Source organism: Dama dama, chromosome 4, assembly GCF_033118175.1.
Source record: "Dama dama isolate Ldn47 chromosome 4, ASM3311817v1, whole genome shotgun sequence".
Lineage (NCBI taxonomy): Eukaryota > Metazoa > Chordata > Mammalia > Artiodactyla > Cervidae > Dama > Dama dama.
The window spans coordinates 41929718-41957101 of NC_083684.1; the positions used below are offsets into that span (position 1 = coordinate 41929718).

Here is a 27384-nt window from a genome sequence, read left to right on the forward strand (position 1 = left end):
GGTGCTGCCCGCCGCCTAGCGCCGGCTACTTTATACCCAGTCTGGCTGGCCCGGCCCATAAACTAGCCAGCAAAGGCGGAGCCGCGGCTCAGGCCCTGGGGTGCAGGGCGGAGCACGCCTTGGCTGAGATTCTAGGAAGAACTGGCAGTCTGAGTGCAGGTATAAGGACCCATGTGGAAGAAGGGTTCCTAGGGGATAGGGCGTAAGGAACCCATGGGTCTGGGTGGGTATGGGAGGCATGTCCTCTGGACCCTGTTCTGAAACCACCTCGGGACAAAAGGAGGAAGTGTCCGATGGAGTCCGGGGTTCCGTTGGGCGCGCTATCCAGGCTTCTCCTGGCTCCGGGAAATGGCTCTGAATTGGAATGGGCCGGCCAGAGAGAGGAGTGCAGTTCTTTAGACTCAGATTCGCTGAGTCACTGTGACTAGACTTAGGTTCCGAGGGCTGAGATGACCTGGAGACTTGCTTCTAGAGAAATGAATTTGTTCGTGTTTTTTTTGCAAGGTTCACATTTTGCACTTGGTGGGGCCGGGGGCGGGGGTGTCCCCTAGAATGCACTGCCCGGGTACAAACCCCTTCTCATAATTTGGAGAAGAGCTTTTTTTCCTGAAGAGCTAGTCCAAGGCTTGTTATCATCGTCAGGGGAAGCATTTAAAGACTAGCCAAGGCAGATAAAAATGTAGTGCTTTTTACCGAAAGTACTACTTTGGGCAATTGATCGAAACAGAGCAAAAGTTTTGAGTATTTAAGATTCTCAAAGTTACAGTAAAGTCTTCATCCTACAGAAGGAAGACACTGTCAAGAAGCTAAGGAAAAAGAAATAGAACTCTAAAATACTAACATAGATGTCAGGCAAGTGTATGCTCCTCGGTTCTTTGTCTCATCACAACAAAAATTTGGAGTGACGGGCTTTAAAGCCCCTTGGCGGGTCACAGCTCTTGGAGGACAGACCGTGTTATAGCTCTTAAATAAATCAGTGTTACAACTCAATTTATTTAGATAATAGCAGGAAAATCCATCATCTCTCGGGAGAGAGAGAGAGAGAGAAGAGGGCTTTGGCTCCTCTTTTTATGTGCTTCTCTGTCCCTGGGCCTGTCTTATGTAAATTGGGCCAGCCAGGAGTGTTGTTTGTTTTACCTGAGGTTCTCACTCCGGTCCTCGGACCTTCCTTTGTTCTATTTTTGTGGGCTTTTCCCTTCCAGGCCTTTTAGCCACCGCCATTCTGGACTTTTTTTCCCTATTCTAACTACCTGACATAACCTTCAGAGAGACTTCCCTGGTGATCCAGTGGTTGGATCACTCTGTGCATCAATTGTGGTATGCACGGGTTGGATCCCTGGTCTGGGAACTGGATCCCACATGTTAACGCTGTGCTGGTGGAAAGAAAAAAGTGTAACCGTCAGAAAATTTACAGGTGATAACTAAGAAGACTCAGAGGGAAGAAAGATGGGAAGCGCACTAGGGGAGGAAGCAAAATTTAAGGGGGAGAGAAAACTCAAAAAGTAATCAAGATAACTTTTTAGTGCAATTTATTAAAAATGCATTTGAAGGCAAAAAGCTTGAAAAGATGAAAAATTAAAATGTTAAATAAAGATGGGCTTAGTACTTTTACCAAGCCAAGCCATGTTGCACCTAAAGGAAAAGGAAGAGTCAGTTGAAACGGATTGTTTTGTTTAAAAACAACATTCAGTCAAGTAAGTTTTAAAGCTCTTACTAGCTTTATTCAACAATTCAGGAATCCAGCAGCATTCAAGACTTAGACAGAAAGGAGTTCTGAGGAGCTGTCCAAATTGAAGAATTTTCTAGGTGAAAGGAAGCAGGAACAAGAAGTTATACGAGGCAAAAGGTGGGTTAATTATTGCAAGGTTACTTTCCTTTAAGGGCTGGCAGGAATCTCTCAGGCAGATTACCGAAGATTCCAGGTTGACTAAATTTAAGAGTCCATTTCTGTGAGAACCAAAACTAATTAAGTTGAGGTTTAGTGACAGTCAGACATGACTGAGCGACATCACTTTCACTTTTCATTTTTATGCATTGGAGAAGGAAATGGCAACCCACTCCAGTGCTCTTGCCTGGAGAATCCCAGAGATGGGATCGCACAGAGTCGGACACGACTGAAGTGACTTAGCAGTAGCAATGACCTGAAACAGCCTAGGCAACTCCATTTTGGGCCTGTTTTGTTTTAAACAGTGTCCTCCTTTTGATCAGAGTCTCAGCCTGAGAGATGTGACTTTAAAAAAAAATTTTAAGTTTTAGTGCTACTCCCAGCAAAACTCTGGAATTCTCAGTTTTTGATGAGTCTCTATGTTGTTTTCACAATATCGGACTCACTTTTTTTGGCTGCACTGTGGACCTGGCGAGATCTTAGTGCCCAGACCAGGAATTGAGGCCAGTGAAATCACTGAGGCTTAACCACTGGACTGCCAGGGAATTCCTGTCAGGTTCACTTTAAGTCGGGTCTTTTCTTTGATTCTCTTCTGAGAATCTTTGGGAAATCCTTGGTTTGGTGGTTAACAGTTGCAAATATGCTTTTAAAACATTTGAGAAAATACAGCATATGAAGGAGACGACTATGATTTTTATAAGGAGGAGTGTCTGGAGTGCACTTGAGAGCCCTGGTCCCCAAGTCCCAAGCCAATCAGAATCAAGTACGTCAAAGAAAGACTATTGAAGGAGGGTCTGTTTTCAAAGTCAGCTGACTTATCCGGTGATCTTACGTACCTGAGTCTTAACTTCCTCAGAAGTGTCAGTCCAAGTATAGGAAGTGGTATGGGCCACTTACAGCACAGTTACCCCCTTGCTCAGCAAAAGATACTTGTCTTTCTTTCTGACTTACCTCACTTAGTATGATAATCTCTGATTGTATCCGTGTTGCTGCAAATAGTGTGAGCACACACAGACAATTTAGGACTTCTGCCCATTTTTTTGATTGGGTTATTTGGTTTTTTGTTGTAGAAATATTCTTGATCCGACATCTTGGAGGAAGCAGTCCACCTTGCAGTTGGCTACTTCTCTTCCTAGTCAATTTGATTTTGAGGTCTCCAGTGTTTGCACAGGACCAGATGTCAGGTAGAGCCTTCTTCAGTTGTGAAATATGCACCCAAGGTTCGACACCTTGTAATTTGACAGGGGTATCAGTGATCAAAAGCACTTGGTAGCACCCTTTTCTTGAATCTGACCTTTGCAAAGCATCGGAATAAAACAGTAGTAGTCTGTAGCCAAAAGACTTCAAAATGCCCATGATTAAAGATTTGATGAGAGTTTTTTTTACAGTGGAATTAACAAGGAAATTTGGTCATTTGTGTGATATACAAATTTTAAGATCATAATCGGAGTTAGGATTGATAACATTATACTAGCATGTATCAAATTTCTGGGAATTTCTAAAACACCACCTATATTAATAACATGCATCATACAAATATAATCTAAGAAGATTTAACATCACTTCTTTTTTTTTTGTTTTGGATAACACTTCCCAAGTAATGTAACAAGTCAAATAAATGTAATTAGCTCAACATCTTATCTGGTGAGCAACAAATCCTTTGGATTTTCCAGGGGCCTTTTGGAAAGACTTAAAGTAAGTTTGAGCTTAAAAGACTCCACTTATGGACTTCCTTGGTGGTCCAGTGGTTGAGACTCTTTGTTCCCAATGCAGGGGGCCTGGGTTCGATCCCTGGTCAGGGAGCTAGATCCCATATGCTGCAACTAAGACCTGGCACAACCAAGTAAATAAATATTTTTTATTTATTTATTTAATAAATATTTTTTAAAAAAGACTCCACTTAGAATTTTTTTAATTGAAGCATACTTGATTTACAATGTTGTGTTAGTTTCTGGCATATAGAAGAGTGATTCAGTAATTTGTGTATACAGTCTATACTTTTTCAAATTCTTTTCCATTATGGTTTATTGCAGGATATTGAATATAGTTCCCTGTGCTATACAGTATGACCTTGTTGGTTATCTGTTTTATACATAGTGATTTGTATCTGCTAACCCCAAACCCCTAGTTTTTCCCTTTCTCCTCTTTGGTAACTGTAAATTTGTTTTCTGTATCTGTGAATCTGTTTCTGTCTTGTAAATAAGTTCATTTGTATTATTAATTTTTAGATTCTACATAAGTGGTATCATATGATATTTGTCTTTAGCTGTCTTCCTTCACTTATAAGAATCATTGCTGCAAATGGCATCATTTCATTCTTTTTTATGGCTGATTAGTATTCCATTGTGTGTGTATATATATATATACACCACATCTTTTTTATTTATTTTGGCTATGCTGTATCTTCATTGATGCACTGGCTTTTCTCTAGTTGCAGGCAGCGAGGGCTACTCCCTAGTTGTGGTGACAGGCTTCTCACTGCGGTGACTTCCCTTGCTGTGGAGCAGAGGCTTTAGGGTGCCCAGGCTTCCGTAGTTGTGGCTTGTGGGCTCAGTCGTTGCAGTTCCCAGGCTCTAGAGGACAGTCTTAGTTGCTCTGCAGCATGTGGGATCTTCCCAGAAGAGGGATTGAACTCATGTCTCCTTCATTGGCAGGCAGATTCTTTACCACTGAGCCACCAGGGAAGACGGGAAGACCCCTGCATCTTCTTTAACTGCTCATCTGTTGATGGGCATCTGGGTTGTTTCCTAGCTTTGACTGTTTAAATAATGCTGTGATGAACGTAGGGGTCTTCTTTTGTGCTATGCTCAGTTGCGTCCCACTCTTTGTGACGGCTCCTTTGTCCTTGGGATTTCCCAGGTGGGGGTACTAGAGTGGGTTGCTATTTCCTGCTCCAGGGGATCTTCCTGACCCAGGGATCATACCTGTGTCTCTTGTGTCTCCTGCATTGGCAGGTGGATTCTTTATCACTGAGCCACCTGGGAAGCCCTAACATGAACTTAACTTGACTTTTAGTAAACTTAGGTAGAACAAAAGTATTATATTTAATTTTGATAACTGTAAAGGCATGCCTGTTTTCATCAAAACACAAACTAGCTTTTATATACCAAAGATTATTCCAATCACATGAATATGAATAGAGCTCTTTATAAATAATACCTTCTAGAGTTAGAAAAGAATGACTCATTTATAACATGTAGACATACATAAACATGCAGACAGATGCAAATAGGATCTTATGGCTTTTGTTTTTCAATTTTATATCTGGGACAAGTACAATGATGCAAAATCCACTAGTTTAAAATAGAACAGTTAGATCCAAATTGTATTTCTGGCAGATGGACTAAAGTTAAGTTTTCCTTCTTCAATAACTGAAGCTTTTCACTAATATTTGTGGTGAAAATTTTTAAGATTTTTTCACAGGCCTAATTTCCAAATCTGCCTACAGTGCAGAAAACCAGGGTTTAATCCCTGGGTCGGGAAGATCCTCTGGAGAAGAGAATGGCAATCCACTCGAGTATTTTTCCCTGGAGAATCCCATAGACAGAAGAGCCTGGTGGGCTACAGTCCATGGGCTTCCAAAAAGTTGGACACAACTGAGCAATTAACACACTAATTTCCAAATCACCTTCCCCCACACGCCTTCTGATAAGAATTACCTTTGTTTTTAGAGGAGACCAAGTAGAACATTTACATCTCACATGGCACAGAAAAAGAATTTAAGTTTCACCAAGAAAGAATTTTGTTCCCCAAGTCCAGATGTTTTACAATATCTACAAGCATTTTAAGATGGATAGGAGAGGTTTGGGAATTGGAAGAAAGAAAAGGTGTGATTTCAATTGCTTCTAGAGGTACATTTCAGTTCTTGTAAAGACTCAATTTGCAATACAAGAACAGTTTGGTTTTTGTAAATATTTATTTATTTTGCTGTGCTGAGTCTTAGTTGTGGCATGCCAGCTATTAGTTGGGGCGAGTGTGATCTAGTTCCCTGACCAGGGATCAAACCCAGGCCCTCTTCATTAGGAACATGGAGTCTTAGCCACTGGACCACCAGGGAAGTCCTAGTTTTTCACTAATTTTTACTTTAGTTTCCTACTGGATATTTAAGAAATAACTGGTAAAGTTGACCAGAGAATCTCTTGGAGTCCCATCAACATGGGAGGTATCCACACATGGGCCTCCTTCAAGGGTAGAAGGGGGGGCCGTTAAGTTTGGTGTGGAATGATTTTGTTGCAGAGAAAAACCAGTTCTGACTCCATGTTGGAAACTTTGTTTGACTTGCTTTCCATTTCTTTTGTTATTATAATTATACTTATTAGCTATTTCCTTCAGGAAATGGCAAGTGTCTATCATACAGCTTATCTAACTAGTGCTAATCGGGCAATTCCTGATTGACTACCATAATGTTCTGTTTCTGGGAGAACTGAAACTTTATTGGTTTGGTGATGTGGGACATAGCAAAAGCTATTGTCATATTTTAAACAATTCAATGTATTAATTTTTTTTCATCCTGGATTTTCTTCTTCACTAACTTTGATTTTTTTTTTTTAATATTGCATGATTGAGACTTCCGTGATGGTCCAGTGGTTAAGGCTCCGAGCTTCCACTGGAGGGAGAGCAGGTTTGATTCCATGGTCAGGGAACTAAGATCCCGTATGCCTTATGGTGTGGCCATAAATGAATAAATAAGTAAATAAAATATTGCATGATTTAGGGAATTCCCTAGCAGTCCAATGTTAGCACTCCACTCTCTCACTGCTAAGGGCCTTGGTTTGATCCTTGGTCAGGGAATTAAAATCCCACAAGCCACATAGCACAGCCAATAATAATAATAATAAATAAAAATAAGTTAAAATACTGCATGACTTATATTGATACTGTCTAAAGTTGATAGACCAAGAAATAGAGTACATTATCAGAGTGTAACCATCAGAACCATTAAACACAGTGTTTCAGAGAATTTCTTCTAGGGATGAAAAGTGACAGAAGGTTATTTGTTATAGTTAAGAATTAAAACTCTTTTAAGGGGTATGGGAGTTTAATGGTGAGTTTGCTGCTCAGTAAGAGTTTTGGGGGCGGACATGAGGATTTCATCTGGGCTTTTTTAAAGTGGTGTGAAACTGGCTTTAAAAGGATTTTGTTTTTTAAAGGTCTAGACCGCACAGTTCAGTGGAATTTTCTGTATCTGGGCTGCCCAAATAAGGTAGCGACATGCCCCAGGTGGCTATTGAGCACTTGAAATGGAGACAGTCCAGCTGAGGAAGTGTTCATTTTATTTAGCTGTGCTGGGTCTTAGTTTGGACATGCCAGGATCTTCGATCTTCATTGCAGCAGGTGGGATCTAGTTCCCTGCCCAGGGATTGAACCCAGGCCCTCTGCGTTGAGAACTCAGAGTTTTAGCCACTGGACCACCAGTGAAGTACACCCTTTTCCAAATTCTTGATGCCTCGTGGTATGCCGTGTTTTAGAGTAATGTCTTGTGTGTGACTTTTCATTTTAAGATGGTGGTCCACAACATTTTTGGCAGCGGGGATGGGTTTCGTGGAAGGCAGTTTTTCCACAGACTCGGGCCAGGGCAGAGATGATTCAGTGATGTTGGCGATGGGGAGACGCACATGAAGCGTCACTGTCTCGCCTGCTGCTTCCCACCTGCTCTGCTGCCTGGCTCCTAACAGACCACAGATGGGAGCAGTCTGTGTCTGAGGGTGGGGAACCCCTGTTTTAAGACAGTACTTACTGGCTTGCTATTATGAAAGATGAGGATGAGTATTTGGACAATATCTGCCACCTCCACCTTTCCTCCCTTCTATTTTTCCAGTATGGTGATATCAAAAGCTGACTGAATCAATACTTAGCGTTTATGCTATTTATGACAACAGACCAAGCAATGAATTATGATTATGTTTCCTCTCTTCTACAACTTCGTATCTTTCTAGAATAATATCTGCCTCTCTCTTTTCATGATTTTTCTCCACTGCAAACACTCATGGTTCCCAACCATGCCATCTAATGTGTAAAAAAACAAATAGCGTACATACCGTGAATGCTATTTTTTCACTTGGTGAAATTAATCAGATTTCTTGTCAGTTCTAGTTGTTGGAGAAAGGTATGCTGGATGTCCTGTCTTCCACTTTGGGCCGATCACTCTCTGAGGTTTGCTGCATAGCTGTCTTACTGGGATTCTTTGTACCTCTGTCTTGTGTTAGATCCCAACTGTTTTTTTTGTTTGTTTGTTTGTTTACTCTCCCCCACCTCACTCTGGATTACTTTCTCCAGTAGTTTCCCCAGAAAGGAAAAATGAAAGGTAAATTTTTTGATATATTGCATATCTGACATTAGATATCAGACCATTTGGTTGTGAGTAGAATTCTATGGTTGTTGTGGAAAATCTGAAACAATTTGCTTCCTGATCATTTGGATGTAGATCATTTACATTTTTCTCTGTAAGCACGTGAGATCTTTTTATTCCCAGGGTTCTGAAATTTTACCAAAATGAACATTATAGGGGTAACCCCCTCATATGCCCTTATTCTGTATATTACTATGAAATATAATATGTATATTTATATATTACTATGAAAACCATATTGTATTAATTTGTGCTTTTCTAAATGATCAAAATATACCATGCTAGGCTTATCAGTGAGCAATTCTTCTAATTTCATTATCCTTCATGGAAGAAAAGTCAACAGATTTAATTCCTCCATCCCTGTAGAGTAGGAAATAATGATCATGCTATCACTGAAGACTTACTGTTTTAGATATAGTTATATATGTATTAGCTCATGTTAATTCCCAATAAAACCCTTTGAGAGAAGTGTTATTATAATTCATTTTTTAACAGCTTTATTAAGATATATGAGCCATAAAATGTGCCAATTTAAAGTGGCTAATACAATGGCTATTAGTATATTTTTAGAGTTTTGCTGTGAGGACATTAATCTCATTTTAGAACATTTTATCACCTTCAAAAGAAGCCTTGTACACAGCAGCAGTCACTCTCCCATTTCCCTGGCTGTCCCTGACCTTTGGTCCTAGGCAACCAGTAATCTACTTTCTGATTGCCATTCCAGGCATCTTATAAATGATAGCATACATTATATGGTCTTTGAGACTGGCTTCTTTCACTTGGCCTAAGGTTTTCAAGGTTCATCTGCTACTGAGTCCAAGTTTGTACTGCTCGCTGCACAACAGGTCAATAAATTGAGAGACAAGTTGTTGGGGCAAGGAAAAGTGATATTATTCAGAAAGCCAGCAGACCCAGAAGATGGTGGAATACTGTCCCAAAGAGCAATCTTACCCTAGTTAGAATTCAGGCTTCTTTTATACTAAAAGGAGAAGGGAATGTGGCTCATCATTGCAGAACTTTTGGTGCTGGACTCCTTTGTTCTTTCAGCTGTCCACAGAGGTCTGGTCACAGACCTTAAACATCCAATAAGGCAATTTTTATTTTCTGTTCTGCAGGGATTTTTTTTTTTCTTTGTATATGAATGGAAAAGTGTTAAAGGTCAGAGCCTTGAGAATGGGCTGTCCTATAAATGTCAGGCTATAGGCAATATTCATTTATAAAGGTGCAGAGCCAGCATGACTAAGCATGGGCAACAGAGCACAAAGATTAGAGATAAAGAAATAGATTCAGTATGGAGTCATACTGAATGTTTGTTTTCTCTGTTACACAACCATGTCAGTACTTCCTTCCTTTTTATGACTGTATAATACTCCCTTGTGTGAATAAACCACATTTTGTTTATTTATTCATTAACACTGTTCATTCATTCAGTTGAAGGACATTTGTGTTGTTTCCACGTCTGGCTATTACAAGTAATGCTACTATAAACATTTGTACACAAGTCTTTGTGTGGACATATGTTTTTTATTTCTCTTGGGTAAGTATACATGAATAGGTGTAGAATGGCTAATAACTCTATGTTTAACATTTGAGAAACCCCCAAACCATGAGGTCAGGAATAAACCCCCCATTTTACAGATGAGGGAACAGGCACCAAGTGATTACCGGCTTGTCCATGGCTCTACAGCTTGTCAGTGGTGTAGTCCAGAATTTGAACTCAGGCTCTTGGTCTCCAGAGCCAGCTCCTATCTCCTTGTTATCAGAGTTAGAGTCAAAATTCTGGAGTCTAGCTCCAGGTCAGCTGCTAATGCTTGTCTGTCTGAGCCCTGTTTGCCTTATCTGTAAAAATACAGGTTGGGACTGCATTGTCTTAAAGGTCTCTCTAGCTTTAATTTGCTGTCAGTTTAAGATTGTACAATTCCCATGATCTTCTCCAAGCAGGCCCCCGTCCCAGGTGTAGGGATGTACTGGGCATTGTGTATCAACTGGAAACAGTGCGCTCAGGGCCTTCGCTGCCTCCCCAGGGAGCACGCCAGCACCGTGGAGCTGTAAGAAGCTTTGTTGATCGTCTTTGTTATCTAGAAATAAGAAGCATGGGCAGAACCCTCAGGAGTCCCCCATCCTCCTCTCGATGAAAGAACACAAACAGCCTCATTAGTCACCTGCCAAGGCCCTGCATCCAGAAGTCCCCAAAGTCCCCTTGGTTTTTTTCAGCTGCAGGTGATGGACTTAACACCGTCGCTTAGAGCCATGTTCGGGCCTGTCTGGGGACCCAGGCATCTCTTGTCCTCAGTGGTTCCCATGGCTACCAGCCAAGTATCCGTGGAGGGAATAGGTCCTCGGTATTAGGAGAGAGGCGATTCTTCTACTTTAAGCCCCATCCCCTTTTGCCCTCCTGTCTCACAGACACAATCACCGCTGCACAGAACACACACTGTTATGTTGGACTCCCTGTTCCTGCGCGTCTTGCTGGAATTTTGTCCTGTTACATATTGTGTGAAGTAGCTCATCCCCTGTTGGACTTAGACCTTCCCTTATTAAAGTGAAATTTCTCTTCAAATGGCATGCATGTGTTGTGAAGAGATTTTATCTGATGTAGCAAATTGAGTTTTGGTCCCAGATCAGAGAACATAAAGTACAGAAGGGACCCATTTCCTTTTTTTCTTTCCTTTTAAAAAATGTTTATTTTGCTGTGCTGGGTCTTAGGTGCGGCAAATGAAATCTTTAATCTTCCTTGCAGCATGGGAGATCTTTAGTTGTGGCATGTGAGCTCTTAGTTGAGGCATCTGGGAGCTAGTTCCCTGACCAGGATTTGAACCTGGGCCCCCTGCACTGAGAGTGCAGTCTTAGCCACTGGACTGCCAGGGATGTCCTGGGGACCCATTTTTAACGCTTGATCCTTTTCACATCACTAGTAACTCTTCAGCTTTTGCACAAACACCTTCAGGATGGGGAACTCATTTGTTATTTCCATGAGCAAACTAAAAGAGAAGTTTGGAAAAAGTATTTCTTGCCTCTTGAATTATGTTCTCCAAAGTGGTCTGAATCACGCATCCAGCTCCACAAGCATTTGTTGAATATCATTCAAGATCCATGCACTGGGCTTCGCGAACAGTGTAGATAGAGAACACCCGATGTCTGAAGAGGTATAAGCAGCTGTTAGTAAACATGCATAATGTCACTGTGCTTCACGGAACTACAGTTTCATCATTGTCTTACTTACACAAAAGGTTTCATTTACAAGAATTTACCTCCAAATACATGAACACAAAAACATCGTGATGTGGACATGTTGAATGTTTCCACTCCAGATTTCCTCCTGTCCATAAATACTGGGGTAGATAGGTAGGTTTAGTTGCTCAGTTGTGTCCGACTCTTGTGACCCCGTGGACTGTAGTCTGCCAGGTACTTCTGTCCATGAGATTTCCCAGGCAAAAATACTGGAGTTGATTGCTATTTCTTTCTCCAAGTCATCTTCCTGACTCAGGGATCAAACTCGGGTCATTGCTAATAATGTATATGGGGTATTCTTCTAGATCCCCCAGACTGTTGCTGCTTGGCTATGAATTAGGATGATACTGCTTCCTTGGGAGAGTGTTTTGAAAATGTGAGAACACTGACCTTTCTCTTACAAAAAAAATTGTTTTTGGCCACGTCCGGTCTTAGTGGCAGCAGGCAGGCTCAGTGGGTTGGGGTGCGTGGGCTCTCTAGTTGAGACATGGAGTGTCAGTTGCCGCAAAGCTTGTGGGATCTTAGTTCCCGAACTAGGGATTGAACCCATGTCCTCTGCATTGGCAGGCGCACTAGACCAGTGGGGAAGTCCCAAGGATTGTTTCTTGTTCCAGTGGGATTGGGTGGGGCCACAAGACTGGTTCTGACATCAAACTAGGAGTAGGATTCTTGCAAGGTTGGCTTTGTTGGGTGAGACCAGAGCAGCCTTTAGTCTGGAAATAATTGTTTCCTGATCTGGAGTACCTGCCTGATGCCTGTGAATTAGGAACTTTTCCACTCTGTATAGCGAGAGTTTGAAGCGTCCCTGGCTTCGGGTGAGCTTCGAGGATTATCTCGTTTTGGTGGGGAGGGCTATTTCCTTTCCCAGCCTCAGGAAACTCTTCATGTATGTGCTCATCAATACTTCGCCGAGGATGCACAGGGGTCCCTCTGCAGACGTGGAATGCTTGCGTGCACTCAAGCGCTGTGATGGTCGCTCCTTTCCTTTGTTTGGGCCCTCCTGGTCTCCCAGCACTGTTGCTCCACCTTTTCCTTCTGGAAATTCTTTCTCTAGATACCAAACCAGTGCAATCGTGGAGCTCATCTGTGTCCTTCTCTCTCGGGGATCACCTGCTTGACCTCCAGAAGCTGAATACTGTGATTTTCTGTGTTTTAGCTCTTTTTTAAGTTGTTTCAGGTGAGAGGGTAAGTATGAACCCTTTTACTTCCAGTTGGCCAGGAGTGAAACTGTATGACTAAGTTTAAAGACAACCCTAAAGGACCTCCACAACCAAGCTAGTATTCTGGCTCTGCCTTCAACTGAAACTGAAACTGTTAAATCAGTCGGTAGAAAGCTGTGATGCATGACCAGCTAGTCAAAACACTCTGAGTAGCAGGGGGTGAGTTTGGTTATATATATATATCAGTTTTTACAAAGCTAGTATTAAATGCCAAATATATGCAACAAGTATTTATTGGGCACCCACCATGTCCCAGGTACTGTTCTGTGTGCATATGAGCAGTGGACCAACTATTGCCTTGTGTCTTCCAAAATGTAACACATACCCACACACTTTTTTGCAAAAGAAAACACAAGGATAAGTCAGAAAAAAATGAAATGGATTAGCCAGGGGAAAGAGGAAACGGGGATGAGAGGGAAAGGCCGTCTAGTTCTGCACACACCTCGTTTCATACAGTGTAGTTTATATGGTTTTTACTTTTGGAACTGAGTTTTCATATTTAAAAAATACATAGGAAATATCTTAAACTGAATTTAAGCTCCTCCCAATTAGCTTTATACTAAATAGACAACCATACAGGGAAGAACTTGATATAAGGAACTTTTGAAGCTAGCACTCTGTGAATACACTGTTAATGTAGAGAACTTAAGAAATCTTCTACTCAGCAGGTTTATTTACCAAGTAATCTGTTACCATCATTTAGGGTGATACACTGAGAACCAATCATCATGTATGTAGCTTTCTTGTCCCATATGGATCACCTCCATCTAATTACAAGGAAACATCCTGTCAAGTCCAAATAGAGGGGCATGTTGAAAACCTGGCTTATACTATTAAAAAGGTCAACTTCACAAAAGACAAAGGTGGAGAGATTGTTCAGATCTGGGGGAAAATGTCATGAAAGACAGTATTGGGGTGAGTTGGTAAAATCTGAAGTGTTATGTATTAGGTAATAGTAATGTATCATGTTAAATTTCCTGAATTTGATCACTGCTGTGGTTATGTAAAAGAACATCACTGTCCTAGGAGACACTGTGTGCTTGTATGTGAAGAAAGGGAAAAGCAAGTAAGAAATGTTAACAATGGGAGAGTCTAGGTATTTTCCTGGATGACTGAAACGTTTTCAAAATGAGTTAAAATTAAGAGCTACAATTTTTTTTTAAAATAATAAAATTAGTACCTAGTATACTTTCTGGCAAAAAGAAAACCTAAATGCTTGATCCTTGAGTGCACACCTTAAGTGTTTCTCTCAAATTACCTTAAAGAAAAAAATAAAATGTGCAGAAGCTTATAATCACATTTATTAGAAAAATATTACCACTTAGAAGTTCCTGTCTTTAAAGATTGAAGATCTGCTCCAGGCACCGTTTGCTCTGTTTTCATCAAACTCCCTCAACATGGCAGGAATCTCGGTTCTCTGGATGCGCACAGGTCAGGGGTTAGCCAGGCTCCACCACAAACCCAACCTGAGGCACCACAGCAAGTCCCAAGGCGGCGCTGAGGAAGTCAGGCCCCTCTCCGAGCCCGGGGGCCACAGGGCCGGCACACTGGGGCCCGAGACAGGTCTCCTGGGCGGCCGTCCAGCTTGCCTGTGGAGCTCATGCTTCACCTTTTCTTCACAAACTTCTTTCTGGAAGCATTGGGATTTAACCGTCTCCTCCCGGCTCCCAGGTTGCTGTCTCGGACCTGCAGGGTGGCTGAACGGCTGGAGATGTCATTCTCTGCAAAGGGAGACACCCCAGCTATGTAGTCAGGGGCAAACACGTCGGTTTTCTGCCTGGCCTTTCGGGAGAGTCGCAGCTGAGGGAAGCGCTGGTCCTCGGTCAGGTGGGGGTTGATGGCGTACTTGCCCCCTTTGGGAGTGGGGAGAGAGTACTGCAAACAAGAAGGGGAAAGGCCGTTAGAAGGACGGGGATTCGAATTCATACACACCAGATCCTGCTAACGTAAAGCTCACCCGACAACTCTGCACGTGGGCCGACGGCACCAGCGGAGTCTGTCACCGCTGCCTGCCGTGCGCTAAGCCCCTGACACGCATCTGCCCACCTCACCTCACCTCACCTCACAGATGCAAAACCCAAAGCGGTCTTCTGAGTACATACTCTCAGCTAAAGACAGAAAGACTTCAGACTTCAGACTATCTTTCTCTAAGTTACTTATTAATTATAAATAATAACCTTACGGGAAATTTGATCATCTTGGTTTTAGTTAATTATATTCACACTACATAAGAAACTGCCTTAACTTGATCAGTCATTATCAGCAGTAAACTGGACAACTAGTTATCATTTACCCCCTGACAGGATGCACTTCGAAGATTCAGCATCACTTCTGGGTGTTCCTGCCAACACTGCACAGCCTGAATCTAAGCAGGAGGGAACACCAGACAAACCCAAGGTAAGGGATTTAAGGAACTGCTTTGAACTCTTTAAAACCATTTAAAAATGTCAAGGTGTGAAAGACAACAGACTTGACAAACTACTTCGGTTTTAAAGAGACATGACCAACACAATGTGTGATCTAACCCTTTTCTTCTTTTGCTGTAAAATAAATCTGTGTCAAAGTTTGAATATGACCCATAGACAGTAGTACTGCATGCTAGGTTGCTCAGTTGTGTCCGACTCTTTGCGACCCCATGGACTGTAGCCCACCAGGCTCCTCTGTCCATGCGATTCTCCAGGCAAGAATACTGGAGTGGGTTGCTGCTTCCTACTCCAGGGGATATTCCTGACACAGGGATCGAACCGGCATCTCAACATCGCCTGCACTGGCAGACAGATTCTTTACCACTAGTGCCATCTGGGAAGCTAGGATAGTTGTACTGAAGTAATATTAACTTCTTGATTGTTAGTAATTGTACAGTGGGTATGAAAGACAAAGTCCTTGTTTTAGGAAACACACACCAAAGTATCTAGAGGCCAAAGGGCATCAGGTAGCCTTTACTCTCAGATGGTTTTTAGGGGAAAAGAAAAAATATATATAAATGACAGAGCAAATGTAGTAAACGATTAAATTGGGAAATTTAAGTGAAAGGTAAAATGGGAATTTGTACAATTTTTTGGCAACTCTTCTATAAATCTAAATTTATTTCAGAATAGAAAGTTTAAAAATGAACAACCTTCTCACGTTAGTGGCATCTGCCTAGAGAACTCAGTGCTGGGTCGGCCACAGGTATACCCGCTGGTCTCTCAACGCTTCTCTCCTGATTCCTCAAGACAAATCCATTCGGCTGCATGTCCAGTCAGAACTCTTGTGCTGAGCACTTCACACCCCTTCCCTTTGGTTCTTGGAGCTTCCGGAAATTCTGCCCATCCTCAAACTCCCACACACATCCAACCTCCACCACCCTACAAACGACCTCTCTGTGACCCCACATGTAATTTATTGTGTGGAATTACTAGTGATTTCTTCTTAGACTGCAAACTCCTCACAAAGCTCATGGGGAGGCTGAATTGTGAGCCTTCCCCATCTGGATCACAGGTTTTCACGAAGTATCTTGTAGAAACCATGAGGATTTGTTCTTCTCTCTGATCATTTTGCTCCTGATGCTAAGAGGTCTCAATTCCCTAACCCCGGGCCCTGCCGTCAGGGGAGTGGGAGCCGTTCTACTCACCCTCAGGCCGCGAGGATTTAGCACCTTCGGGTTGCGGGAGAAGTGCATGTGCAGGGTTCCGTCATCGCTAACGGTCACGGACACCTTCTTCAGCGTCTTGTTTCCACAGTGGGCACAGAACACTCGGCTCATGTCAGACGTTGTCCTACAGACACAAAGGAGCCTCACTGCACTGGAGCCTCAGGCAGCAAACCCAGTCCCGGGGGAGCAAGGTGAGTCTCGGGCCTCGGAGGAGGAGGAGGCATGAGAAGTGGAAGGGGACAGGCTGAACTGCACTGCCATCCTGGACCAGGGCTGCCCAGCTGTATCCCGCGGCCGATGTACGCACATCGCTGCCCCACGGTTCCAGGGAAGAAACGACATAGATGGTAAGTAAGAAAACTGAGCAGAATGTTGTTACAGTGACTGTGACTCTTTACCGAATTCTGTCAGGCATTATGCTACAAGGGTACCATGGAAACAACCCCATGAGGTTGGTGTATCTCCATCTCACAGGTGGGGAAATGGCGGCTAGGTAGCAAGCTGCTCAAGGTCACAGAGCCAGCAAGTGGCAGGCATACGCCCAAGGAATATGGCTCCAGAGTCAGTGCTCTTACCGCCCGCCCCTTCTCCAGGGGCATGCTATTACATTATTACAACTATTACTGAATACCTTGGCCCCAAATGTCGTGTCACTGGGCATGATGCCAGGAGGTGGCTCTGGAGATGCTGAGAATTTATTAATGAATCATACAGGAAGCACTAGCGAAGCTGTTATGGTTGAATGGGTGTGGGCGTTGAGGCCGACCCCAGGCCTTGCCACTCTCCTACCCTCTCAAGCCCCAATGGTAGACTGAACAGGAGAAGCTGCTGCTCTCAAGGACCAAGCAGGAGCCCTAGTGTCTACCCTTGAGGAATTCTCCCTCAGTTCCCAGGGACAGGAGACAAGAGCTGCGTGCAACTGCCAGAGAAGCCAGACCCCTGACCTGAAGTCTGTGCAAGTGAACAAAGCCCTCTCAACAGGGGCTAGGAAATATTCTGTGCAAGAAAATATCCCGTCACTGGAGCTAATCTGAGGTGGAAGGAACACCTGCACAGAAGGCAAGGGCCCCCTTCGAGAAGCCCACTGAAGGTTTAGGAAGAGGGGGTGCTCGACAGACGGGCGCCAGGGCCCACACTACCGACTACGTACTTGAAGCAGCCATGGCAGCGCAGGATGTAGCTCCGGGCCTCGCGGATCAGCATGCCGTTCACGGCCAGCACGTGCAGCCCCATCTGCAGCAGGACGTTCTGCAATCAACATGTTAATGGGGAATCGAACTCAGAGCAAAACCAACATTATCTTTAACGTTTGCATAATCACAGTTAAGAGAACTTCACAAACCCTGGTCTGGCTCATGAAGGGCTTCTGCTCAAGAAAAGCAAGCATAGGATGCCTCTCAAGACAGGTACACTAGGACAAGGACCCAGAGTCTTCTGATGTCAAGGGCCACCCACTGTGCGCATTAATTAGCTGAGACCTCCCGTGAGTAATCTCTCTCTTTTTAAAGCAATCTCTCTTAACGGAGACTTTCACTGTGTCAGAGCAAAACTATTCATTTCTGGATTGGAAACCACTATAGTCTCCAAATACTGAACACAGCACAGAACATTACACACACTGAAAGAAAAGCAGCAACAGATTGTGAATGTTAGACATTAGAAATGTAATGTATCATACATACATTTTGTCAATATATTATGATTCCCCAACCTCCAAGCAAAACGGCAAATTAACAAAGAGCAGAGGCAAAGTTTCTAGAACCAGGAAAAGAAGCATTATACAACCCCATCCTCAACCTCCGAGGGACCATTGCCTGTAACAGGTATGACACTGAACCCAGGCCGACAGATACCCACTCCACCCACCTGCATGGCGAAGTCTGTAGTCACACAGCCGACCCGCACGTCCTTGGGGACAGCACACTGCTTCATCTCCTGCTGGATCTGCTTGATGTTGCTGGGGGTTATCCACCCACCCCCGTCATCATCACTGTCTTGGTCCTTTCTTTCTTCAAGTCCATTCTCTTCATCCTCCTCCTCACTTGGAACATCCTCACCTCCGTCCATCTGAAACATTAATAGAATTCAAACTCCCTGCCCAGGGGTGCAGCTGGAAGATGCTAGTCTGTGGTCATCAGATCATAAGGCAGGGCCTTACCAGCAGCTCCTGCAGTTCACAATCAATGTTAGGCAAAGGATTTCTCCAGAACATGAAGGAACTGAACTCGAGGTCCTCAGGCTCACTGGCTGGGTGTCTGTGTTCTACTGTTCCTCGTGGGGGTTTAGGCTGAGATTAAAAGAAAAGTAATTTTTAAACCTGCAAACTGAGAGAGAGTTATAGATGAAATGATATACAATGTACAAGTCAGACAGGGCTGGACATACTGCAGCATATCTCAGGATAAATCTGGTTCCCTGTAATCAGACAATTTGTGGAGATCTGACATGGAGCAGAACAATGCATGAAGAGCCTGTCTGAGAAATTACCTTTGAGGGCAGATGGAAACCAGAAATGTGCAGAGGAGTTTCCGGGTGCTGAATCGATGAACTCATTTTAACCTTTAAAAAGAAAAAGAAATAAGAGACAGCACTAAGGAAAGAAATACAGGTTGAAAATTCAACATGGAAGAGTAATTAAAAAAAAACAGAAAACAAAATATTTCCCCCTGGTTACTGAAATTAAAAGATTTATTAAATGTTTTTTAAAAAGTGAGAAACATAAAAATATATATGAAGAATTATTCAGGGATTCCACTACCACCAAATAACTATTTTAGGACATTTCTTTTTTGGCCCTAGACATAAAGCTTTAATGAACATCACTATGTATAAAACCTTGGTTACATCCTTAAGATAAATGCCTAAAAGTGGAATTGCTGGGTCAAGAGACAGGCAGTTTTAAAGATTCTGATACAAAACAGGTTAACTCCTGCCCAAAAGACTGCAGAAAAGGGTGGTTTTAAGGAATCTCAAGTTGACAGATGCCAAAACAGAAACCCGGCTCAGCCACAAAGTCAGCCTTTATGTGAAACTATTCCCTTGACTCCCATCCCCCCAAAACATTCTGGTGACACACAGAAGTCTGTATTTTAGACATTACTTTTAGACTTTTTGGACTGGAGGACTCTAAACCTTGTTGAGAACAAGTGAAGGCAGTTCCAACTAGAACAGGAACATCAGTCCACTACAGTTTTGATGACTTTAGACAGTGGAGATCAAGTACTTCTTTGTAAGCACTAGTTGAAATTACTTACTACAGTATAAACTACCTATCTTCCAAAATCCTCTGGCCTGGAAACAGTCAGTGGGGCCCAGGCACAAAACCATTAATCTCTTCAACTTAACCGAGCTGGACAAATCCGTAAAAGCACAACAGGAACCCAGAATTTTGAAGGTTAGTAAGGGGCTGAAAAAAGTGCTAAGTATTTTTGGTGTTCTTTCTTGCTTGTTTCTGGAAAAGAATTCTATTTTTTCAAAAGTAGTGAGAATATAGTTGATTTTTACTCTCTTTAAACATTTTTAAAATTTTTAAAAAAATATTTATTTGGCTGTGCTAGGTCTTAGTTGTGGCATGAAAGATCTTTTATGTTACAGTATACAAACTTGCTTAGGTGCAGCATGTGGGATCTAGTTCCTTAACCAGGGATTGATCCTGGGACCCCTGCATTGGGAACTTGGTGTCTTAGCCACAGGAAAGTTCCCCTTTCGGCATTTTTAAGTTTAACCAATCTTACCAAGAACTTAGAGGTCAAGACTGAGACACATTTGCTAACTACAATGTATGAACCTTATCTGGATCCTGATTCAAACAAATAAACTATTAAAAAATTTATATAATAATTAAGAAATGTGAACAAACACACATTTGGATATTTGATGATACCAGGGAAATTACTATTAATTTTGTTTAGGTATAATATTGGTTTTGTGGGTTTTTTTTAAAAAGATATACCTAATCTCTTTTGAGACACACCAAGAAATATCTATCAGAGAAATAAGATGTCTGAATTAAAAATGCTCATGGCTAGGGTGGGTAGAGATGAAAACAGATCATGAGCTGATAACCACGGAGGCAGAATGATGGGGACACTGGGTCCATTATACTACTCCCTCTACTTCTGTACATCTGATAGTTCTCATGATAAAAAAGTAAAAATGGATGAAACCAACAATCCTTCTGATTTACCTTTTCTGGTTCTTGTTTTAGGTGAGACACGCCAACAAATTCTGCTTCCAGCTGGTAAGTAAGTGCCAGTACTTGGATATCTGTAGCAGAGAGGCTAGGATAATCTCCAGTTTTCTTTGAAAACTCAGTCACTGTAAACAAAAGATTCCAAAGTTCAGTTAAAAGCAAAGAGCCGTATGACTCTGGATAACTGTAATGAAAATATGAAAAGAACTTTGGATCAGTATCCCAAAAACACCTCATTCACTCATCTCCTGATCTTCTTCTACTCATAACTGAGACATTTGTATCGCTCAAGATTTATGCCAGTTAGGTTTACTATAAGGTCCTTACTGAGTGCAGATGAAGGGACAGAAAAAAGTTAACAGAAAATCATTGAAAGTTAGCATAATATTTGCAAATGATGAGAGTTCCTTTTCTAGGCTCTGGTATTATATTAGAATACAAAGTCTCTTCTCCCTCAGCAGTAAAGTTCTCTGATTCTAATAATCTTTTTTAATAGAATGGATGATCACAGTTCAAAGTGGGATGGAAAGGTGATTCAACCAATAATTATTGTCTATAATGAGACAAAAATACTGGGTAACAAATATTGAACAGTTTTTGTATGTAAACCCACCCCAACAAGAAAACCCACATCCCTCCAGCTCTTGTGTTGTTATTCTCCTGAGACATCAATAATAAACATATACAATAATATTTTGACATATTTACAGAAAGATGTCTTCTGCCTGTCCATCACCAACTCCCGGAGTTTACCCAAACTCATGTGCATTGAGTCGGTGATGCCATCCAACCATCTCATCCCCTGTCGTCCCCTTCTCCTCCTGCCCTCAGTCTTCCCCAGCATCAGGGTCTTTTTGAATGAGTCAGCTCTTCACATCAGGTGGCCCAAGTATTGGAGTTTCAGCTTCAACATCAGTCCTTCCAACGAACACCCAGGACTGATCTCCCCCAGGATGGACTGGTTGGATCTCCTTGCAGTCCATGGGACTCTCAAGAGTCTTCTCCAATACTACAGTTCAAAAGCATCAATTCTTCTGCGCTCAGCTTTCTTTATAGTCCAACTCTCACATCCATACATAACTACTGGAAAAACCAAAGCTTTGACTAGATGGACCTTTGTTGACAAAGTAATGTCTCTGCTTTTTAATATGCTGTCTAGGTTGGTCATAACTTTCCTTCCAAGGAGTAAGCGTCTTTTAATTTCATAGCTGCAGTCACCATCTGCAGTGATTTTTGAGCCCCCCAGAATATAGTTGGCCACTGTTTCCCCATCTATTTCCCATGAAGTGATGGGACCAGATGCCATAATCTTAGTTTGCCACATTAACACCAGGAACAATAAGTATACAGCTCACATTTCCTAAAAATGCAGCTGTTAATTAACAGCAGCTAAAATTTATTGGGTACTATGTACCAGGTGCTATGTTAAAAGCTTTTCATCTTATCCTTCAGTCAAATCTTTACAAAAATTTTTTAAATTGAAATAGAGCTGATTCACAATGTTGTGTTAATTGCTACTGTATAAAAAAATGATTCAGTTATACATTTATATTCCTTTTAAAAATGTTCTTTCCCATTATGGTCTATTATAGGATACTGAATATAGTTCTTTGTGCTATACAGTAGAACCTTGTTTGTTTATCCAGTCTATATATAAAAGCTTACATCTGCTAATAACCCAAACATCCCTCCCCCAACTCCCTCCCTCTTGACAACCAGGAGTCTGTTCTCTATGTCTGTGATTGTTTCTGATAGGTCATTTGTGTCATATTTTAGATTTCACATATAAGTAGTATCATATGGTATTTGTCTTTCTTAGTATAATATCTTAGTATATATTATCTTAGTATATAATATTATAAACATTATATATATATTTACATATAAATATGTATTTATAAATGTTATAAATATATAAAGTATATAATATCTTAGTATGATATTCTCTAGTATTCACATTGCTGCAAATGACATTATCTTTTGTTCTTTATTACGGCTGAGTAGTATTTTATTGTATCATATTGTACCATATCTTCTTTATCCATTCATCTACCAATAGACATTTGGGTTGTTTTCATGTCTTGGCAAATGTGAATAGTGCTGCTATGAATATAGGGGTGCATGTATCTTTCTGAATTATTATAGCTTTGTCCCAATATATCCCTAGGAGTGGGACTGCTTTAGCCAAATCTTGTGAAGTAAATACTATTAGTATTTCCTCAGAAAGATTAAGTACCTCCCCCCCCCCAAAAAAAAGATTAAGTACCTTGTCAAAGATCACAAAGCTAGTATGTTAGAGAAAGCTAAAGAAGTCACAATTAGTGTAGGTAACATCATCTCCATTATCAGCCTTTAAATCCTAAAACCCCTAAAACACTTTCAACCACCTAGGTTCTTTCCAGGGCAGGACTTCTATTTTTAATCCAAACAAATTTAATATTTACAAAACGCTGGACACTGTGCTGAGTGACATTATTCTTCCTTTAATGCTCCCAGCAACCCCGCAGATAGGTACTATTGTTAATCCCATTTTACAGATGATGAAACTGACGCCTAGAGAGTCTGAGTGATACACCCAAGGGCACATAGCTAGTAAGCAGCAAGGCCTGGTTGACTCATGACCCAGGAAGGCTCTCCCACCACGATCCTGACCGTGGGGTTTCTAAACCAACTCTGATAAAGTAACCAGGCTCCAACTAGCACCAGAGCAGGTTCAGTCAGCAACCTGGGACCCAGCTTCACCATCAACATCGGGCAGAGGTACTCACCCAGTCGCACGTATTCAGGAAAGGGTTCCTTGAAACGCAGCTCGTAGGGCAGAACAGCGAGCCGCCTGCGCGTGGCCTTGTCCCGAATCTCGCTGACCACATCCCGGATGGTGTAGATGTTCTTCCCGATGTCCTGCGGGGAGACCAGCCCAGCTCACACCCGCCCGCACCACGCAACGTGCTGCCGGATTTCCCAAACTCCTTCAGGGGCCACCAGCCCAGACCCCGCTCCTCTCTACAGGAGCATCGTGTACCTGCAGAGCCGCATCCAGTAGAAACGCCCCGGCATCCGCTACAACGTGCTCCACTGGCGCCATGTTGGCTCAACGAGGCCAGACCGCGCATGCGCGCGGAGCTTCCGCCCGTCCCTCCGTATCAATCCGGGCCTCTGGGAACCGAGAAGAGAAACTGCAACTAAGCGGCGACTCCTGGCGGGCGCGCCGGCATTTTCCGGCTCTGGGCCACCTGCGCGCATGCGCAGTACGGCCGCTCGCCTTGCCTGGGAGGTGTGGGCGGGGTCAAATTTTGGGCGGGGCCCGGCGTGGGGTGGTCACCTGAGAAAACTCGCTTTGCTGAACTATTGACCGTTCAGTTCAGTTCAGTCGCTCAGTTGTGTCCGACTCTGCGACCCCGTTGACCCTTAGAGACACTTTAATTGGCCCTTAGGGCTTCCCTAGTGGTTCAGCGTTAAAGTATCTGCCTGTAATGCAGGAGACCCAAGTTCAGATCTCTGAGTCTGGAAGATTCCCTGCAGAAAAGCACTTTCTTGCCTGGAGACATCCCATGGATGGGGTCATATTCTTGCCCGGAGATGCCCCAGCATCTTCTGTACTCTTGAATTCAAAGAGTCTGTATTTGGTTTTATTGTCGAGTCAGTCGGTTTAGATGACCTAATTTAAAGACTGGGCTTCCTTGGTGGCTCAGTGCTAAAGACAGGAGACTCCAGTTGGACACCTGGGTGGGGAAGAGCCCCTGGAGAAGGAAATGGCAATCCTCTCCAATACTCTTGTCTGGGAAATTCCATGGACAGAAGGGGATTGGCAGGTTACAGCCCATGAGGTAGCAAAAGGGTTGGACATGACTTAAGTGACTAAACAAGTCTATGAAATACTATTTTATAGGCAAGGGGTGGTTGCTCAAGAAAAGGAGGTTAGGCTAACATTGACTAAATGGTGTATTAAGATTAACACTGAAACAAACCAACTCAGAGCCACTTTCTTACCTTTATGCCAGGCCAACCGCTGCTTTCTTACCCCTACTTCATTTTGAGCAATTTGGGGTGGGGAATCTCTCTCTCTCAATTTTTAAACTTAATATTCTTACTCCACTTATCTAAAGCAAGGCTCATAATTCCTTGCTGAAATTCTGTGATTATGAAATCTGGTCTGTTAGAAATTCATGCTGGTGAACTTTGAATATCAATGTCTTAAGTTTTCATTCATCTATCTTCAGTGGTGTTGAGTTAATTCTAAACTGTCTTTTTAGTCTTCACTCCAGTTTTCACCCCTTGATTGTAATTTAGCCCTTGTACCTCCAAAAAATCATTTGTATCTCTGGGGGTCTTAACCACTGAACTACCAGGGAATTCCCTATGATATCAATTTTTTTGCTGTTGTTCTTTTTTTTTTTTTTTTTTTTGCTGTTGTTCTTATTTCTGTCATTCTCAGTTCCTCTGCAGAATTTTACATTGCTGACCATTGCCTCTTTCTGGACTGTCTCTCCTGTATTCACTCTTGTGCTGCATCACTCTGGTCCCCCTGCCTCTCTGATGATTTTTCAGCCTCCTTTAGTGCACTCTTTTCTGCCTTGCACACAGGGCACCATCCACAGAACTGTCTTGGCCTCCATGTCTCTCGAATTTTCTCCTTCACCAGTACTGTCTATCCTCAAAGCTGGTCACAATGATCACATTATATGACTACCTCTGGAATCTATAGGTCCAATCCCCGTTTATTCCCTAACCTAGTCTTTTGGCCACATCTTTCTGAAAATTCTTGGTAGTGTTACTCAGGAGGAGGGTTAAAACTAGGTAATTGTCTCTCCTGCCCCCACTTAAAATTTCTTCACTGGTTGAGTTCCTATTTTCACTAATGGCATTACCAAAAAAGGCATTCAATGTAAGAATCTCTGAGTCATATTTATTTCAACCCGTACTCCTCTTGCTCAACTTTATTGATATCACTTCTGAAACAGTTTGAGGTGCCTGGGTCCCTTCTCCATTCATTCTCATTACTCTTTTTATTTCATGCCTAGAAAATATAGTCCACTCAACACTAATATTCCTGTCTCGAATTTCTTCCTTAATTGACTGCTCCTGCTGCCTGAAAAGGGAGGGATTATATAGAAACTAGACCCCACAATAAAAAGAGGTTTATTGAAATTAGCAATAATTCTGTGGACACTATGGTGAAAAAGAATGACCTAGATCAATGTTCTCCAACTTGATTGTAAATCAGAATCACCTGGAGACATTGCAAAACTAGAAATAGCTGGGCTTTGTCCTCAGTTTCTGATTCAGTAGGTCTGGGCAGAGCTGGACAAGCTGCCTTTCTAGTAAGTTTCAGGTGACACTGATGCTGCCTACCTGGGGTCGCACTTGAGAACCACTGATTTAGGAGGATAGTCAGGAAAAGAAAGATCAGGCTTTGAGCCATCCTTTTTCTAGTAAACATTAAAGATATTTGTTCAATATAGGTTTCTTGACACTTTGTAGCTTTTGTCATTTTTTGGTAATACTTTAATCCCTTTTCTCTTTCCCTGTAATGTTAGTCTCCAAGTCCCTTGAAGCCTTGGGACTGTCATTTGGTGAAAAAATACATACTGAGAGCTAATTTACACCACCACGATTTGGGTGATGTAATAGCTATGAACAAACTGATATCCTGTGTAGTGTCAAGGGGCAAGTTTGAGTTTAGAGGCATAAGCTTTGGAGGCACATCTTGAAGGATGATGAGGGCATAGACTCATTAGGTCTAAAAATCCAAAGGGAGTGTTCAGGGAGTTGAGGGTAATGTCTTTGGTAGCAGAGGGTGTCTGGGGACAGGTTCTCTCAGAAGTGAAGGGAAGAAAATCCTTGGTGGCCTAGTGGTTAGGATTTGGAGCTTTCACTGGGAGATCCCAGTTCCATCCCTGGTTGAGAAACCATCCCACATGCTGCCAAAATACAACCCCCTCCCCCAAAACAAAAAACCTCCGAGGACCTAGAAGTGAAGTGAACCCTGGAACACATTTGAAGCTCCTTGTTTTTTTTTAAAAATGAAGAAAGTGAAGAAATCTCAAACATTATTACGAAAATTATTGTCACTGGAAACAGTTTACCTTAATAAATGAACACTTTCAAACATATGTAGTGGAGAAGGCAATGGCAACCCACTCCAGTACTCTTGCCTGGAAAATCCCATGGACAGAGGAGACCGGTAGGCTGCAGTCCATGGAGTTGGGAAGAGTCGGACACGACTGAGTGACTTCACTTTCACTTTTCTGCATTGGAGAAGGAAATGGCAACCCACTCCAGTGTTCTTGCCTAGAGAATCCCAGGGACGGTGGAGCCTGGTGGGCTGCCGTCTATGGGGTCACGCAGAGTTGGACACGACTGAAGCAACTTAGCAGCAGCAGCAAACATATGTAGGAGGACTCCATGTATAACTCATTTGGAGATAATGACAACTTTTACATGTGGGACCCTTTATGAAAGAGAAAAGGTCTTGATTGTGTGCTAGTGAACATCTGACTTCACTTCCAGGACTGGAAAATTTACAGGATATAAAACTTTATACTTAACAGTTGGGTAGGAGAGAGAAAAACTTGATACAGAAGAAACATGACTTGAATTCAGTAAGTATATCTAGAATTCCTCTGGACTTTCCTGGGAGTGTCCCGGACTTTCTTGTTTCTGCCTTTGACCTTGTTTTCTCTTCTGCCTGAAAATTCTTCTTGCCAACCCCCACTTACTTAGTTTCCAAGAAGCCACTCTGTTGTTCCCTCTGTAAACTGGTCCTGATTACCCAAATCAGAGTTTTCTCCAAGGACAGATTTGGACCCTTATTTCCCACCATACTTAAGACATTTCAAATCTCGCCCTCAATGAGCAGTTATTACTTCTGCT

The 27384-nt window shown here is 42.4% G+C and overlaps 1 protein-coding gene across 1 annotated transcript; it reads right to left on the bottom strand.

Moving 5' to 3' along the window:
* Positions 1-13968: 13968 nt before the first annotated feature.
* Positions 13969-23685, bottom strand: NOB1 (NIN1 (RPN12) binding protein 1 homolog). The gene is made up of 9 exons (XM_061138853.1): positions 23534-23685; positions 23280-23412; positions 20506-20636; positions 18807-18878; positions 18478-18606; positions 18186-18386; positions 17470-17567; positions 16299-16443; positions 13969-14560 (listed from the first exon to the last, which is right to left on the bottom strand). The coding sequence occupies exons 1-9, from the start codon at positions 23594-23596 to the stop codon at positions 14291-14293; spliced, it is 1242 nt and encodes a 413-aa protein (XP_060994836.1). The 5' UTR covers positions 23597-23685; the 3' UTR covers positions 13969-14290.
* Between the last annotated feature and the right edge of the window lie 3699 nt (positions 23686-27384).